Source organism: Drosophila pseudoobscura, chromosome X, assembly GCF_009870125.1.
Source record: "Drosophila pseudoobscura strain MV-25-SWS-2005 chromosome X, UCI_Dpse_MV25, whole genome shotgun sequence".
In the NCBI taxonomy this organism is placed as follows: domain Eukaryota; kingdom Metazoa; phylum Arthropoda; class Insecta; order Diptera; family Drosophilidae; genus Drosophila; species Drosophila pseudoobscura.
This window is the reverse complement of record NC_046683.1, coordinates 44,630,497-44,648,426: the sequence shown is the minus strand read 5'-3', so window position 1 is coordinate 44,648,426 and position 17,930 is coordinate 44,630,497. Positions and strand designations below refer to the sequence as shown.

Genomic DNA, 17,930 nt, shown 5'->3' with positions numbered 1-17,930 from the left:
CTTGCCCGACCCGGAGCAAAAGGATATACGATAGATGGAGCTTGCGTTAAGGGAACCTCCAGAAAGGGGATTTCCTTTCTGCCTCTGAAGTCCTTCATCTTTCTGGAAGTCTCCTTGGAAGTGGGCCAAGCGAGGGCGCTACTTTCAAGTTTCGCCATGTTGTACAAAACATTTGCCACCGAGTCTGTGAAATATTTGGCATTCGGATTAATGCTTATGGAAGGAGAAAACTTCTTCATATTTTTTTTTTAAATTTAGAATTTTATGTAAAAATAAAAGTTAAAACAGAATAAATATCGTTCACAGGCTTACTGTATCTCCAGTTTCCAGACGGATGAAATATATGTACTTACTCCAGGGAACCGGGAACGGAAACTATCTCGTAGATGAAATTAATCATTATTTAGTACGATACGTAATGATAATGATGACTTTCTTTCAACATGCTGCATTAATAAAGTTTATTTTCAGGAAAATATTTTCACTATCGAGTAATAAATGTGGCTCAAAATACAAATTGGAGAGAGAGAGAGAGGTGCGAGTATCTTATGCTTACATTAAATAACATATGTATGTAGTATGTATATGGCATTAGATAAGTATGTAAAATGTTAATTGATAACTAGCGTAGCGTAATGTTATTTGTTTGTCAACGATTGACGACATTTATTGGTCCTACCGGTGCCTGTTGAGAAGCGTTTTGGTTTCTATCATAGGTACTCGATTCCATTCCGATCGCGTGAGTATATTCTTTGGAAGGGAAAAGAGTAGCTCCCATTCTCCCCCCAAACAAACGGCTTAAACTAGTATGCGATCGCTTCACTTGTAAATTGTATCTGGATAATTTACTTAAATACTTAACATAACATAAATGGATTGTTAATTTTAAAAGTTTTTATTGCGTTTAGTTTGTGAATTTGACGGCCAATTGATACGAATGTTATGTTAAACCTGTTTTCAGAACCTCAATTGAAGAAAACTACAAGTGACTATGTTGTATGGGTTACGGTTACAATTACGTCTCTTCGATATAAACATCATTACATTGTAATTAATTGCTTTCATATTTTATATTTATACTATTGTACATACAACATTCAAGGTGGCTTAGAGATATTCCAAAGAAAATACAGTATAAATATATTGTGTAAAAATTTATAAATGTATTACAACGATCTTTTCAATTCTGCCCACGGCAATGTGAGTTTTTATCGTTAACCGTGGGACTCTAGAGCCGGAATATCGACTATGTTTTAACCTTTACTTATGCAGAATATATGTACGGGTTAGTCTAACAAAAACTGCATAAACTGATATGAATTTGGTCTCAAATGGCATACATTTTGATAGCAGATCGCTATGGAGATTATTGACTGCTTGTGTTTGGGAATACTAGTTGTACATATTTATTCTCCTACGAGTATGTGGGATTTCCAAAATTAAAAAAAAGATCTCTTCAAATTGCAACTAATACCTCTAACGTTGTTGCGGGAAAAATTGCCAGAACACTTTTCCGCAGGAATGCCTCCTGCAATCCTTTATATTTTCATTAAAACTCTTTGCTTGAACTACTTTAAAAAAGGGTACTGGTAGGTAATTTAAATCTCATCAAAATCTTAGATTATCTTTGGCTTAAAGAACTCCTTTTTAACTTTTCGAATGAAAAAAGGAATATGTAAAGTTAGTTATTGTGTAATTTTTCTTGCAACCAATTTTCCTTGGTGTGTTCATTTATTTTGATAGATCCTTAACCAAACTTAAATAACATTTAATAGAATCCTACAAGCCGTGCACAGAACTTTCCCAAATATGCATTTTTTAGTTGTGAAATTATTCTTAAATAATAAAAGAGGTACTTTCGGAAGCCATTGCTTTCTTTTATAATTTCTGTAATTTCTTGCGATTCGTTTCATTAAAAATTGTGCAGCTTTATGAAGATTTATTTGGAGTGGTATATTCTTTAATTGGCTTGGGTTTAATAGTATTTATAATTATAGATAGGAATAGTATATGTCTTTAAGATCAGCATCAACGTTTAGATGTTGCTTTTATTACAAAATTCTGGTACTAGCAGTATTTAAAAAAAAAACAAAAAAATTCATGTTGATCCCATTGGCTTAGGTCTTAAGCGTTGCAATTACTCCATGTATAGTACATATGTTTCTGTATATATGTATCTCTAACTTTTATAGTATTTATACGCTTTTACTGTAGCTATAACAAATGTGCACGATACTTGGCTATACTTGAAGAAAGCACGAGCTATAAAGTGCACAATACGATTATTACAGGTTTATACGTGTATTAAATGACGTTCTATAATGGTCTATAAATCAAAAGCATTCGGGAATGGCCGGCAGACGAGCCAAAATGTGTCATGACTTTGCTGTCCGTAGTTTAGCTTTCGCAGAGATCTCATAATTCATCTTTTATAAATATATTCACATGTATCTATTAAATTTATGTCCGATGTTTGAATATTGCGCAAATACTATAAATGATCCGGGGTAACCGATAAAAAAACACACACAAATGATTTTCAGAAATGCTGCGGAGAACTGAACGAGTATAATTCGTAAATGAGAAACAATTTTCCTGGGATTTCGTGTTTAAATAAACAGATTCTTTTGGTCTTCCACGAGCCACGGAGTCATGGACTAACCCTGGATGTCACGATGGAGCCTTTAGGCCTTATTGGGTTTGATTACTTTAGCCTCGCAGTCGGATGGGTCTATATCTTGCTCTACAATGACCGTATTCCGTGATATTCTATCCGCCAGCTCGGTGACGGGGTCCGAGGGTTTGGTTGAGGCCCTGACCTCCGAACGCCTTCGTGTGTTCTCATCCTGTTGCTGCTTCCTTTGCACATCGCTCAGCCTGAAGGCCTCCAGGAACTCGTTCAGATCCACCTTGCCATCCCCATTCAGATCCATCATACGACACTTCTCCAGCATCTCCTCCTTGGAATAGGCGCCCGGCATGTGTGCCGTCAACAGATCAATCGCTGTTTCGAATTCGTCCAGAGTTATCTCCCCTGAGGAATTGAAGATGCAGCTGGATTATCAGTGCTTACCAGTGCGCCAAGTGCTTACCAGAATCGTCAGCATCTATGATATTGAAGATGGCCACCAAACTGGCTTTGTTCGCATACAAAGCGTCCATGACTGAGGTTCCATCTGCCTCGGCCTCCAGCTGCAAAGCAATTGGCTATATATAGTGGGTTCACAGTGAAGCTGGGAAACTACTCACGATCACGTCCGTATCCAGTAGATCCAAGGTGGTATAATAGTTGACCATGTGGCTGTCGGTGCCAGGAGCCAGCTTATCGCGCAGGAGACGCCAGGGCAGTCCCAGCTTTGTGACCTTCTCCATCACATAACACCAGTTCGTAATGGTTATGCATCCGGTGTTGTCCGGATCGAACTTCTTAAACTCATCCTCCAACTCATCGCGATAGTCGCGCATCTTCACGGCGAGCTCCTTCAGAGCAGAGCTCTCCACCATGCCCATGCGCTGCTTAAAGGACAGACGCTTCGACTGCGAGGCCGCCGATATGTACTGCACAAAATGCGGCATCAACTGGTTGTTGAGTCGTATGTAGGCGCCCTTATTGGAGCCAATCGCATAGTAGTTGGATGCCGAAAAGATTGTGATTACCTGTGGGACGCGGTATGGATTAGAGGAGTGGGGGAGTCTAGGGGGGAGGGCACGAAGGATCCACCCACCTTGTTGTCATGCATGAACTCGTGTCCGTTGGGCTTGCACTCGTGGGACCGTATGACATAGCTGAGTCGGTGGCGCTGCAGGAAATTCTCGGTGACGTCGGGGCCAAACCAAACACCAGCACCTCGCAGTGTGTTTGGAACGCATCCCATCACGGTCTGGGGGTCGCTCCACATGATATCGAAGATCTGCAATGGCGGGATCGCATGAAATATAGCTAGAAAGCTAAGAAAGCCTTCTTTGTGGATGTACCTGTTGCCATTCGGTTTTATCCAGAGGCTCGCCGTCTGTGAGCGGTGGTCGCAGAATGGATACGTACTGGAAAGATGGCATAGTTAGTCGATGGTCAACGATTAAGTCAATGAAGGGGGCTCCCCCACCTTGCCCCGATCGATGCTCTTGATGAGGTCCAAGCTGGTGTTGTCGGAAATGCCACCGTGGACGATCAGCACTCGACTGTTGAGAACGGAGCCTAGTGGAAGCCATCTGTAGACCTCGTCTATGATAGCCAGCAGTCGCTTGTGGTTCCGCTGCAGAACATACAGGGGTAAAATCCTTGCCAATCCTCCCACAATCGGCGACTGACAATACTTACGGGGTACTTGCCCTCCACTTCGCGAATGAATCCATAGCGGGCATTCATGACGCTGTCTTCGTGATTGCCGCGGTTCAGGAAAACCGCCTGGGGAAATGCCAGATACAGAGACAGAAGCAACAGCAGCACCTCCAGTCCCCGCTTGCCCCTATCCACAAAGTCCCCGTTGAACACATAAGGATTGGAAGATGAAGGAAGACCGTTCTAAAAGGTAAAAGAATGCCCGTAAAAATATTGATTATGGAGGATATGGAGAGTATCCATGACTGCTTTTTACCTTGTGCAGCACCACAAGAAGATCGTCGAGTTTTCCGTGCAGATCGCCACAGACAGTGACCTGCTGCGACACAGCAGTGGACACCATGGAGATGTTCGGCAACTGCTTAAGGGACTTGGCACCCTCGCGCAGGATCAGCGCCACATATTTCGGATGCAATCGGTTGCCCTGGAAACGACTATTTGGTTGGGACACGGACAAAGAGGCGCTGCTGCTGTTGCTGCCCACTTACCCGTTTCTTGCGGAAGACGTCAATCAGGAGATCAATGTGACTCTTTCGAATTGGCATCTCTATTTTGGCATTCACAGTATCCCCGAGCTCATCCATCATATCGTCCTTTTCGTCCAGAAGGGAAACTGTAGAGCACGTGGAGGTAGAGGCTATTCCTGTGGTTAGTGGTCGATGGGGAAAACTTACTTATGGATTCGCCATGATGTTGATTTTTCCTGCCCGCGGCCTGGGGCATATGTTTGATGAGGTCATTGAAGAATTTGTACAGCTGCGGGAGAACAGAATGTCACGCATGAATAGACTTGCAGGGAGAGGGGGAAGAGAGGGTTCACTCTTGTGGTTGCACTTGCAGCACAGTTCCATCGACTTGCTATCGACTTTTGAAACTCTACAAATGCATTTGTCTGATGTCGGGGGGGCCCCCTCAGGGCAGAGCTTATACATGCATGTAGAAACATACATACATACATACATATGTGAATATGTACCCTCCTCCGAATTGTTCTTACCTCAGCCTGGTCCTGTTCGCTGGCGTACTCTAGATTCTGGAATATCTGCCAATTGCAGCGCCTCATCATTTCGCGACGTGCCTGATGCCTGCGATACCATTTCTGGATAAATATAGCCGCTCTGATAGCTAAAAGATTGATCGAGTATTAAATGTTTTGTATTTTGTTTTGTGGGTTGTTTGCTAGCGACTGTATGGGTGAGGGGGGGATTTGTACATCGAGAACCAGATCAAGGAACATCAAAGAATTTCTATGTTATGCAACATCAAACATCAAAGCCACAATCTACACCTAAAGACAGCCGAAAGCAGAGGTTTTCTTAAAGGTACGTTCGGCCTTTGACATTTTCAAGCATTTCCCGTTCGACGCTTATCGGTACAAAGTTCACAAAATGCAAATTTTTAATGGATGGAGTCGGAGGGGTATGGGAATGGCTTGCGGGAGGCATGCGGGATGCGGGATGGGTTGTGCGGAATATGGACAGTACTCGCGTTAATTACTTGCCGTTCTCATCCATTTTGATGCAAATTTACTCGTCTGCTTTATGTACACACACACTGAATGCTGAAAACGTCAAAGACAGTCAAAAATCGGTAGGCAGAATGGGGTAAGGCAGGGCAGGACTGGGAAGGGCAGGGAAGGGCTGGCAAGGGCAGGGAAGGGCAGGGGTTTTTGTGGCAACAACAACAGTTCTACTTCTACCGGCAGATAGTACAAGTGTGACAGAGAGAGAGAGAGGGAGAGAGAGAGAGAGAGAGAGGGATTGAGGTCTGCAGTTTCAAAATCTTTTACACACTTGTCGCTGCGTCTGGTGGGGGCGGTGGTTTTTTCTTTTTTAAATTTATACAGCCCATAAGATGGGTCGAAAAGTGCTTCAACATCCGCCGTAGTCCGATACCCAGCTGCAAATGTTATTTTTCCGGGATTTGTCATATGATTTTACTCTAAAATCTCCATATCGTACGAGCCAAAAATGTATTCGACACTATTCGGACACTTTCCCTCCACATGTCTTCTCAATGAATTTGGATATGGATTTGGATTTTGCAAATGGGAATCTTGGGGAAAACATTTGATAATATATTCAATAGCTAAATCGATGTATAAATACATGTCCAACTGTTTGTTGGATCTGGTTTGGGGACAGTGCTTGTCTGAGATCTTGTACAGCAGATAATTTCGAACCCTTTATTTTCCAGTTCCAATCCACACTCAGTAATTTCTGAATCCAATAATATATGTAATTAATTGACGAAGCATGCCTACTAGTAGATATTTTAACTTTCACAACTTGTTTTTGATCATTTCCTGGACTGCCAATTCCCCTTACGAATAAATATTCGGGTGGGACATCTGCGATTAATCTTAGTAACAATTAATGTTAGAATACCTGATTACAGCGTTCGTAAATGGCCTAAATGATGATTTTTGTACAAGGGAAAATGCCGAAAAGTCAGTCACTGCTGCATGACGAATACTTTCTGGACCGTACGAATGTATTGTTTTTGGCTGCCAAAAATGGCAAGACTGCCATGACATTTAAGGCACGGGCTGGTTTGGTTAATTATATAAACTGGGGGAGTAGGCAAAGCCTTGAAAAAGCACGAAGGCTTAACCGCAGAGACTTCAAGGCTGTGAAAGTAAGAATTAATTGGTTTTCGTATGTCATCCTTATGCACTTTTGAATGTCCAAACTAATAACAAACCCTAAAGAAATACTCGAAAGTTTCGCTTCTGTCTGTCTTTCGAATGCAAACTCAAACTCAAACAAAAACCAAAAACTTTATATTTTGCCGTGTACGCCGCTTTAAACCGCATAGAGGACCCGGAACGACTGGAACTATTACAATGCTCGTACGTATTGCAGCAGTAGAAAGAACTACGCGATGACTATGACGATGCCTCGTGCTCTGTGTGCTCTGTGTGCTTTTGTGGGGCAAGTGTGTTGTTTTGGTGCTTTGAAAAGGCGTAGCACTGTGGGCCACACACACAGGAAAAGTGAACAAAACGTAGTTCACAACACCTTACGCCCAAGAGCACATGGCCTCCCCACAGTATGCTTTGTTCCAATTATCGAATCGGTGGATGGTCTGTCCGTCCGAGCGTCCGTACGTCCTTCCCTTTTCCAATTTGCGTCCACGTCCGCGTGCTTGTGGTCTAATTTCTGGCTTGCTGCGTGACTAGCTGAATGAGTATACTACTGCTATGTATGCCAGAGTATTGACCCACACTCGTATATACATACATATATCTGACTTTAGTTATAGCCAACTGTCCAGCTGTCTTACCAACGGCCCAACAAGTCATGGGGGCTTTCTCTGGTGGTGTTCCTTCGGTTTGACGGTGACGGAGACGGAGGGTGTCGTCGTCTTTCTGGCTCGGGTCCATGAGAATCGCTGGTAAAATAAATTCGAAGAAAGAATAAGGTTAGCGCAAGCGCCGGAACACGACCACGGTCATACTGGTAGGTCTCTGTGGTGTGGCCTAAAGGTCATCGATGGGGAGTGCAAGTGCAGGTCCTCCACCAAGCAGCCATTAGGGAGGACCAGATGTACCACCAAAGGACACATTAGAGACATATGGTAATTGTAGGACACCTTAGAATTCTATCTTAAATACAAATTTTAGAGCAACTAGGCCCTTGCTAAGACAACTCCTTTATCGTTTGTTCCCAACGATATTTATGCTGTAGGGATTCTTGTATTAATACCTATTTCAATAGTAAAGGTCAGATTTCAGATGGCATTATCCGCTGCTTAATTCTATGTTCTTCAACCAGCGGCAATTGCCAACCGCACTTTGCCCAATTCGTAACCATCAGAGGCAAAATAATAGCGTAAATGGATTAGGTTTTGGGGGCTATTGGCCGCGTGGTTGTGGTTCTGGTACAAATCCCCTGCGACAGTCAAAGTCAAATGAATGGATCTAAGCCTATTGTAGGCAACAGTATACTCACTTTTCTCGGCCCGGGAGGCGCTCATTCCCCGCAGCGGCTTGCGAAAGTGCTTGCACCAACCTTTCCTGTGGAAGAACTGCAGCAGACTGGAGGCCCGTGTGGTCGTCTGGGCGGCCACCGACTGGGGCTGCCCGCTCGGACCCAGCGTCTGCATGCTGGCACCCACGCGCTCTATTTCCGATGAGCGGCACGACGAGGCGTCTTCGACGGAGGAGCCGCGCCGCTTGCCGTCCTCGTCGGATCGCAGGCACACGCAGCTGCGTAGCATACTTCTGCGGGCTGACGCTGACTGACAAATCCTGTCAAAGCTGTCAAAAGCTAGCCCCCGGGGCTAGATCACAGGTCACCACCGAGAACGGGGGAGGGAGGCAGGGCAGCGGGCACCTAAGACGCCACAGTCCCGACCCGTGTCCCGTCGACAACTGTCAGGCGGCGGCTGGCAGGTGAGGCGCGAGGTCTCCAGTCTCCAGCTCCAGGTCCACGTCCACGTCCTCACATGCGTCGCAGGCAGAGGTCTGATGCCAGATGCCTGATGCCTGATGTCACTCGCCCTTGCCTGACACTGTAATGTAATTTGTCAGCCCCCCTCACTTGCCACACTTCTTGGCACAGTACTGCAGGATTCCTCCTCCTCCACACGCTCGTCTTGGGGTGCGAGTGGGGGCCATTCGCTAGTCGGCGGCCCTAATGCAAATTGATTTCACTTTCGTATAATTTATTCATTTCGATGTTGGCGATGTTGCAACATGGGGCATCAAATCAGCGTCTCAAAGCTTTGCCAACTGAAAAATAAATGGTGCAAAGAAGAAATATACGAGTCTGAAATTATGTTTTACATAAAAGTTAAATTGAAATAATAAGTTTTTCCTTGATCAAATTAGACTTCATTCAGTGTCCCCCATCGGATGTGCCGCTCGGTGTGCATCTTCGCTTTCTACTCTAATGAATAGTGGAGGACGTACCTCTCTACTTTCCCTGATTCAGCAAATGACAGAAAGAACTCCTTGTGCGGAAATTTTCCTGGGGTACGAGTACGTATCTATATATCCAATATCCGTACGAGTATAATGGGTGCATGGGTGCATGGGTGCTTGGGTGTGGAGGAATGTAATGAAATGAAACAAATACGATGCGCTTTATCGACTGGAGAATAAAAGAATGATAGTTAAAACAGAGGAGAGGACCATCATCAGCAAAGCGACTGTTGAATACCCTGCAAAAAACAACTGCAATTATAAGTTTTATATTTATAATTTTATTTTTCATAATTTCCCGCGCCACAACTTTATGCCACCAAGAAAATCTTCTGTTGCACAGCACGTGCCGCACGTTGATGCGTTGCAAACTGTTGGACAATCTTCGTATACTCTCCTCCACTGGCAAAGGGGGGGTTTTGTTGGCCAAAACTCGTTGACCCGGCTGCCATTTATGCTGCCACTATTTATGACCACTAGTATATCGCACGAGTATATATGTACTATCTATGTGTATCTACGGGGTGGTAGGTGCCCGAGGGGTCTATTGTGATGGTCGAAATGCTTTCAGCTTTTATGAAGCCAGTGTTCTCTCGAGTGGCTCCAGACGAACGGGCCAATGTATCCACCAATTGAGCGATATGCCACACCCAACCTTCAACCCGCGCCGGATGGGGCCGCACCCACAGACCCGCAAAACAGTGGCAACAGAATCAGTGGCAGATCCACGAAGTGTGAAATTAAAATGATAACCTGTAGCAGAACACGAGGACCCGCTACCCCCATCGATGAGGGATGTGGCGCAACATATTGTAACCTAAATATAAAGGTAGCATGGAAGGTGGGTATTGATTAATCGCTTAAAACATACAACAGCGCCTACGGCAATGTACGGGGTAAATTTCGGTGCAGAAATGCGGAATGAGCAGGCGATACCAGAGAAAGCGAGTTTATTATTTGGTAACTACCGAGAGGGAATACGAATTGAGAGTCTCTGCAAATCGAAGAACGCATATCTCCGGAAAAGAGCAATTTTCGGGCCCACGCCATGCCCATCTTCATGCATCTACCCCGCAGATGCTCTGCCATCCCACTGGAGCTACTCTCATGCATATTTCAATTATTACTTTTTTTCGGCTTTATTCAAAGATCCCTATCTGACGAGGCAAAGGCAATGCACGGGCGTCCCCCCATCGTTTGCCAGGTAAAATGTTTTAGAAGACGAACCGCCACACTCCTCTGCCGTGGCACTTTTCGAGAGAAAATTGCGTTAGCGAAAAATGTAAATGTGGCGGCAAAAGTGGGCGCAAGGCTTTTATCGAAATGTAATTTGTCTAAAGTGAAAATGACAGAGAGTTCACTGCAAAATTGTGGAATTTCTTTAAGGATTTTCGCTAACTTTACGCTTCAGAAATAATAAATCAAAAGGATATTCAATGTGGAAAGCCACAATTTGATCTTTAGGCCATTGAAACCATCGGAAATAAAAGCCAAAGGCGATAAAGTAGGTTCTAGGGCAGTTTATGGGACCGGTGGTCCCATGCATTGGAGGCCCAACTCTATTTATTTCAATTACCCATTTCTTTTGGGGTCAATTTCCGGTTCCGTGTGGAAATGCTGCCGCCTTGGGTCAGGACAAGAGGGATCAAAAGATAATGGGATTATCCGCCAGCACATTGCGGACGAGAGAATACGTTGTTTCTCCATTAATCCCAGAACAAAGAGCGAACAGAACAGAACAGAACAGAACAGCAGCAGAAGCAGCAGCAGCTATCTGTCCGCTAAACGGACATTGACGGTAATAGGTTCTGTCCACCAACTAAAGAAGAAGGATCCGGATCCCGCCCCTTGCGTGTGTGGTGCGGCGCCCCAAAAGATGATTGTTGGCTGACTCAATTACGATGAATTGCATGTCAGACGACACGGGACGGCACACGGACACCCCGGTACTCTGGCACTCAGCATTTCAGTTCAGCAAACATCGCTTACGCCCCGCAGCAATTAACTTGGCAGCAAATGTACTTATTTGCAGATGATGCGTCAAGTCTCAGGGTCAATGGCTGGAATAAATTTAGCAAACAACTAACAGAACGTTAGGTCACATTCTATAGAACAGCGGTGGGCATGTCCTGGGTCCCAAAAGTTCCCACAGGACGCGGCACATTGATGCTCTGACACGAGACGTACAGGCGAATGCTGCAAAAGAGAATGCCGGAGAATAGTAAACACACATAACATACATGTCGTGTGCATAACGCGGTATATTGACTTTAGTTTCACTGATAAGGATCTATTTTTAATAGTCTTTTTCTTGTTGGACTGCTACCAAATTCAGAAAGCTTGCCCCAGCAATTTTTGACCCCACTCTCTCTTTCTCCCTCTCTCTCTCTCTAAATATTTTCACATCGCACTTGTTCCTACAATGATCTCACTGTCTAAGCTGACTAATTAAAGCTATAAACGAGTGTATATTTCTGTAGTCTATGAAAACCAGTTTAATCAAAATAAGAGCTACTTTTATTTGACCTTAAACTAAAGTGAAATTCATTTAGTCTTTAACATCAAGGTGAATTACCTTCTACTTCAATTAAGTATAAGCTGTTTACTAAAATCGGATAAATATTTTTAAAGCCGCATGACATTTCCTGTGCAGTAGTAGCTTCAAAAACATTTAGCCGTGAGAAACTGGAAACGGCCTAAGGTTCGTCCCGTCCAAAGGTCAAATGGGAATCAGAAAAGTAAAAAATGTTGCTGTTCACTAATGTTCTCGGCTCGCAAATTTGTTCATTCAAATTCTCTGGCAGGTAATTAGGTTGCCTGCGCTTTTAATTGAGTTGCCCGAGGAGTCAATTTGACGGGTAGGCACGTACCAGAAAGAGAGCCTGCCGAAGGAGCACCTGGATGGCTACAATGCTGCAGCTATCACGTTTTAACTATAAACATTTCTCCGTTAAATTTTACAGTTTATAGCCAAAAAGTCTGTTCGGGTTGCCCCATTAACAAGGCCACGAGGGCTTTAACAACTTTGAAATGATGTCAGCTCTCGGATGCGGTGCTCATGTGGATGTGTGTCAATGCTGAGAGTCGATTTTCGTTATTTATAAACCAAATTAGGGATAAACGGAAATTGGGCGTCAGGCGTTTGGCACCTCAAAAGCGGCGCTCTGCCAGCATTAAGCAGCCATATGGACCAGGATTTCAGGATTTCCAGCCCAGCAGCTGTGTGAGAAGCGCCCCAAGGCATTCGAAGCAAGTATTTAGCCGTAATTTATTCTCGCTACGAACACTCGGAGAATAATGGGGCATAAAATACAGCTCTAAAGTGAAATTGAGTCGCAATTTCTGATAAATATCTCAAGAAGAAAAAGATTGCATGACGAATGATTTTTTGGTTGATATCTTTTAAAAAAGCGTATTATAAAACTGAGGGAAGGTTTCGCCGAGTGTATTTCATGGGAGAGTATGCCGTAAGTTAATGTTTTGCCTTAATTGCCGTCGAAGAGTAACAAAGCACCGACCTTTTCCTTATTTTTGGTTGGCAAATCAAGCGCGAAAATTGCGACACCTTGGATGGCTTTTGGGATGGAAGGTAAACGACTTATTTAAATCGATGTTCAACAGCAGGAGTCTTAAATTTCAGATCTTGATTAGATGATGATTTGGGTACTCTCGAGGTACCTTAGCGAAGGACAATGCGTCAGATTGGGTTTCTTTTCGATGATTTTCTATGCTCAGCGGTTAATCCTTTGGAATTTCATATTCCAAAAAACACTTCGCCTACATATACGAAAAGTGGCAAGACCTAAAGAGCCTCCTGCTTTGCACCACTTTCTAATACCATGCTTTGCCATTTCAATATCCAACCAACAACAAAAAAAGTTTAGTCCTAAAGCCCACGCAAAAATCAAATCAAAAGTGGTGGGACATTAGGGGAATGAAACCGCTGGAAGTTCAAGCACGATATAAAAAACCAAAAAAAAAAGAAAACGAGGGGGAACGTTGTGAGTTGCTGCGGACACCGCAACTCTAGAGTTATACCCGATACTAAGTCAGTATGGCTCTCCTCCGGCAGACGCCGCTAATATTAAACGACACGACAAAGAGTGCGTGCGAGAGAGACAGAAAATCAGTCTGAGCGTGACGTCGGGCGCTGCGTAGCCACTGCAAATTGATTTGTTCCTTTTGGCTATAAAAATGCTCTGATCTGATCCAGATTCAGCAATCTAATCGACATGGTCATTATCTATGATTCTGCGTTTTTAGTTTTCTCAAATCTGCAATATTGTGGATGCAACAGATTTTCGTCCTTTGTGGGGGCGGATGGGGGTGGGGCGAAATTCTGAGATATACGTTTTATAGTGACATCTTAAAGGAGTGTGTGTACCAAATTTGGTTACTCTAGCCTTAATAGTCTCTGAGATTTGTGGTTGCCTCAGATTTTCGTCCTTTGCGGGGGCGGAAGGGGGTGTGGCGAAATTTGGACAGGAAACGGTCAAGGTCCGATATCACAGGAGTGTGGATACCAAATTTGGTTGCTCTGGCTTTTATAGGTTCTGAGATCCTTGAACTCATATTTTGCAATTGGCAAAACCGACCATGAAACCTGTGTGTTAGAGTGAGACAGAGCGAGAAAGAGTGAAATTGTTTTCGTGATTCTGGCTATAATAATTATACGATCTGGTTCAGATTTTGCACTCTGTAAGATATAGTCATCTTCTACGATTCTGCGTTTTTAGTTTTCTCGTATCTTTAAAATTGTGGATGCCACAGATTTTCGCCCTTTGTGGGGGCGGAAGTGGGCGGGGCAAAGTTTTGAAATATTTTTGGAGCAGTGACATATCACAGAAGTCTGGATCCAAAACATCGTTACTCTAGCTCTTATAGTCTTTGAGCATTAGGCGCTGAAGGGGACGGACAGACGGACAGACGGACAGACGGACGGACGGACAGACGGACAGACAGACAGGGCTCAATCGACTCGGCTATTGATGCTGATCAAGAATATATATACTTTATAGGGTCGGAAACGATTCCTTCTGGACGTTACACACATCCATTTTCACCACAAATCTAATATACCCCAATACTCATTTTGAGTATCGGGTATAAAAACTCCCAGGCGGTGGGAAAAATAAACGAAATCACGAAAATAAATAAACAAGTGAATCTCGGGGAACGAAAGAAAGCAAAAGCAAAATGGAAAGCCCCAAAATCAAATGCCAAACGTCAGCAGGATTGGTTGCTTCTGTGGGGGCCGGTCTGCGTTTCAGGATCTAACTCTCGGTAACCTCGTTGGGATGAGGGAATCTAATCTTCGATATGACTGCCATTCAAAAGGTAGGGTAAAGCACTCGAACTAATCTAATATCATAATAATTATAAGAGTGTACTGAAAAGTGAATAAACTACTGTAAGAGTACAAATTGTACGGAAAATACCCCAATTACAGGTTTCTAAATTGTTTTTGCTTTATAAGCAATCTGTTATCTTGGTTAAGCAATTAATTCTTCAAATCCTCCAACTTATGCACATTAGACCGATTATATTTGATCTTCTACGAAAAGACAGACATGCGTAGATCGGATTCATCTTGTTTCAGAAACGCTGACGAATGCTGTAGATTGATAGACTTAAAAAAAAACGAGATTCCGACCTTAGTAAGAGTTTATAAATGGTGATTACCAGACACATATATCACATCATATCAATCAAATGTGAGATTGCATGTATTATTTTCTGCTACTGTTAATACAAACCAAATACATACATACTATATATTTATGTGAAATATTTATGTATGCTTAGATAGACAAAAGTAATTTCCATCTTTAAATGAAACACATTTAATGACCCATATAGTCATTTTGCCTACTTGGCAATTCAGACAGAAATGTCTTCTTGGGGTCTTTCATCACCTTAAACATTTGTTTGTTCCAATATTTGCATATATTTTAAACAAATTTCTGTCCGTAGATGTGTGCATGTGTGCGCTTGTGTATTCATATCCATCGGAGAGAGAAATTTCTAAATAAATATGTGCATATGTATGTGTGTACGTTTCTTAAGTAAAACCCATTTCTCTCTCGTGTGGCTTGGCGCCTTAAGTTATTGTTGTTGGCATCATTTACATATGTACAATATACACATACTAAGAAGAAAAGGCATTACACTGCACAACAAATTGTTCTGTCAAAGTATGCGGAGGTGCAGTAAGCCACAGTATGTTTGGCGAGGGGGGGGGTGGAAATGATTATTCCTGCATAACTTAACACTGTATACATCACCATATACGAGTAGGTGCCATTTCCCTTTCCTCTTTCAGAGGGATAAGTGGTCATAAAATTATGAGCGTGGAGAAACACCATGCCGCATTCGTGGCTACATATGTATGTACATACATATGTACAGATATTAACAGCTACATCTACATATGTACATCGGCATCAACAATAACAGGAAATAGTACAAAGGCGGCGTAAAGCATTAAATGAAGCCAAACACAGAATAGAATGGTTTTGGTGACAAAAGAGCACTGCACCACCACCACCACCACCAGCGTACCACCGACCAGCACCAAGAACAACAGAACAGCCTAGACGACCTACACCACACACCGACGCATAGCAGCGCTATGATTCCGAAATAGCGCGCCGAGCTGGGGAGCAGCAGCGGCGGCAGCGTCACCATTACGTACACGGAGGGAGCGAGGAGGGCACAGGCACACTCTGGTGTTCGCGGTCCGTCTTTCATGGAATTCCGTTACAAACTGATTCGGGCCAGAAGCTCGGAAATCCTTTTTGGCCACAGTGGCCGCACAGTCGGCGTCGCAGTCGCCGCTACCATTGCCGTTTCTGTTGCTGTTTCTGTTTCCCCAAAGTGTCGTCGCAGCAGCAAGCACGGGCAAAGCAAAACAAACGGCATCCATCGTCCGTATCAGCTGATTGCACCTTCCAATTGTCATTCCCATTTTTCCCGTTTGCTCCATTTTCGCTCTTCTCCGGAGGCTGCGCGCTATTTGCGACCCACTCTCCCAAGGAATGTAAAATAAAAGGTGTAACTGTTCAGGGAGGCTCTCTCTCTCCCTCTCTCTCTTGCTCCCTATCCATGTCTAGAGGCTTGCCGAAGGAAGCTAGAGGCTGCTTTTTTGGGCTGTCTCACCTTCTAATCCATGTACCTTGTGCACTGACAAATGAGCGTGGGAGATAGAGGACAGCGATGCTAATGCTGTGCCTGAGGTGTATTAATATAAGGTGACGTTTGTCGTTTGTTTGCCACTCTCTCTTGAGAGGCCTTTTAGGAAATTCATCAACTGCGACATTTATTTCCCCAAAATAATAGAACGTGTCATAAATGTATCAAATGGCATGTTCCTCCTTTGAGTTCAACCAGATACCAGAATTTTAGGCAAAACAATCCTAACGATCTCCGCATTTCTTATCAGTCTAGAAATTTGGTTTCTATGATAAAAGTGAATCGCAGAATCGGTCCTATGATGAACGGTAGGGTCTTACTTAGCTCAGTACAACAAAAAACGTCGATCTTCTCTCTCTCATCAAACATGGCGTCAAAGCGCTTGCAGTAGTGCTGATAGTAAAACTGGATCCAAAAGAAAGTTAGTGGACCACCTTAAATAATTTCATCATGAATCGGTCTATTTTTTATACCTGATACTCCAAATGAATATAGGGGTATATTTGATTTATCGTGAAAGTGTATGTGTGTAACGTCCAGAAGGTAGCGTTTCGCACCCCATAAAAAATATATATATTCTTGATCAGCATCAATAGCCGATCCGATCTTATAGGAATCTTCTCTTTCTTGGCTTGGTTGTTAGAGGTCTGACTAGTGCATTAGGGTGACCGCCAAGGCGTTTCCAATAAATCGCTGCATGTAGTTGATGAATCGGTCTATGCATACCTACATACATACAGTAGCGGACAGTGAAATGTAGACTGTCAAAACAAGTAATTTTTTGTTTTATAAAGTTTTCATTTTTTTTCAACAAAAATTATCATGTACCCAACTAAACAATATAAAAGGCAAACGAAACACATTAAAAGTTTGAATCCAAATGTCCTTGCTTTCAAAAGAATCCTTGAATCAAAAAGTATTCACTTTGGTATTCACTTTTATAATTGTGTACCGGAAGTACAATTTTTCTGTTATTACGTTGAAATTCTATGAATCTTGAAGAGTATTTAATGAATTTGTTGAATATTTTTTTGAGCCTCCTCGGTGTTTTAGAACTAGTTTTCTACGCGAAAGGTTGGTATCTTCTAATTTGCCGATTGATTCGATGTTTACATATATCGTTATGCTACACTTATTCAAATATTTGTTTCAATTTAGATAACGTTTTGGGTCTCTGCATTCATATTAAAAAGTTCATGATGTGCTAAAGATTATAGATCGGATTGAATTCAGGTGAAGCATTCCCAAAGCAAAACGAAAATAAATATGCCCTCTTTGATACTGATTCCCACATACTAGTATCAGATCGTTCGGATGTTTAGCAGGATATCGACATGATGAATACCCATACAAGGTAGTTGACATTTTGTACACCAGTATTTGAAAGTTAAAGTTTAATGGTGAAAAGTAGCCTGGACTGGTGCTTTCTTCTAAAAACACATTTGTATTCTTCAGCTTTATTTCGTACCCTCG

At 43.0% G+C, this 17,930-nt stretch overlaps 1 protein-coding gene across 9 annotated transcripts; it reads right to left on the bottom strand.

Moving 5' to 3' along the window:
* Nucleotides 1-2,533: 2,533 nt before the first annotated feature.
* On the bottom strand, nt 2,534-16,021 carry rdgC (retinal degeneration C). 9 transcript variants are annotated; one of them, XM_002134780.3, is made up of 14 exons: nt 15,961-16,021; nt 8,293-9,074; nt 7,625-7,732; nt 5,337-5,464; nt 5,014-5,095; nt 4,828-4,952; nt 4,596-4,763; nt 4,319-4,522; nt 4,104-4,253; nt 3,976-4,041; nt 3,726-3,911; nt 3,250-3,657; nt 3,093-3,192; nt 2,534-3,034 (listed from the first exon to the last, which is right to left on the bottom strand). In XM_002134780.3, the coding sequence occupies exons 2-14, from the start codon at nt 8,558-8,560 to the stop codon at nt 2,685-2,687; spliced, it is 2,343 nt and encodes a 780-aa protein (XP_002134816.2). In that variant the 5' UTR covers nt 8,561-9,074; nt 15,961-16,021; the 3' UTR covers nt 2,534-2,684. The 9 variants fall into 9 exon arrangements, with proteins under 9 accessions (XP_002134816.2, XP_033240146.1, XP_015042735.1 ...); XM_033384255.1 differs by lacking the exons at nt 7,625-7,732; nt 8,293-9,074; nt 15,961-16,021 and adding exons at nt 5,841-5,900; nt 6,133-6,238; nt 7,043-7,173; XM_015187249.2 differs by lacking the exons at nt 7,625-7,732; nt 8,293-9,074; nt 15,961-16,021 and adding exons at nt 6,133-6,238; nt 7,043-7,173.
* Between the last annotated feature and the right edge of the window lie 1,909 nt (nt 16,022-17,930).

What these genes read in the sequence shown, in the direction of transcription:
- rdgC (XM_002134780.3), bottom strand. Translation starts at nt 8,560, where the DNA reads ATGCTACGCAGCTGCGTGTGCCTGCGATCCGACGAGGACGGCAAGCGG. An exon ending in ATAAAACCGAATGGCAACAG is followed by an intron (nt 3,912 to 3,975) that starts GTACATCCACAA and finishes CCGCCATTGCAG; the next exon opens with ATCTTCGATATCATGTGGAG. An exon ending in CATAGATGCTGACGATTCTG is followed by an intron (nt 3,035 to 3,092) that starts GTAAGCACTTGG and finishes TCAATTCCTCAG; the next exon opens with GGGAGATAACTCTGGACGAA.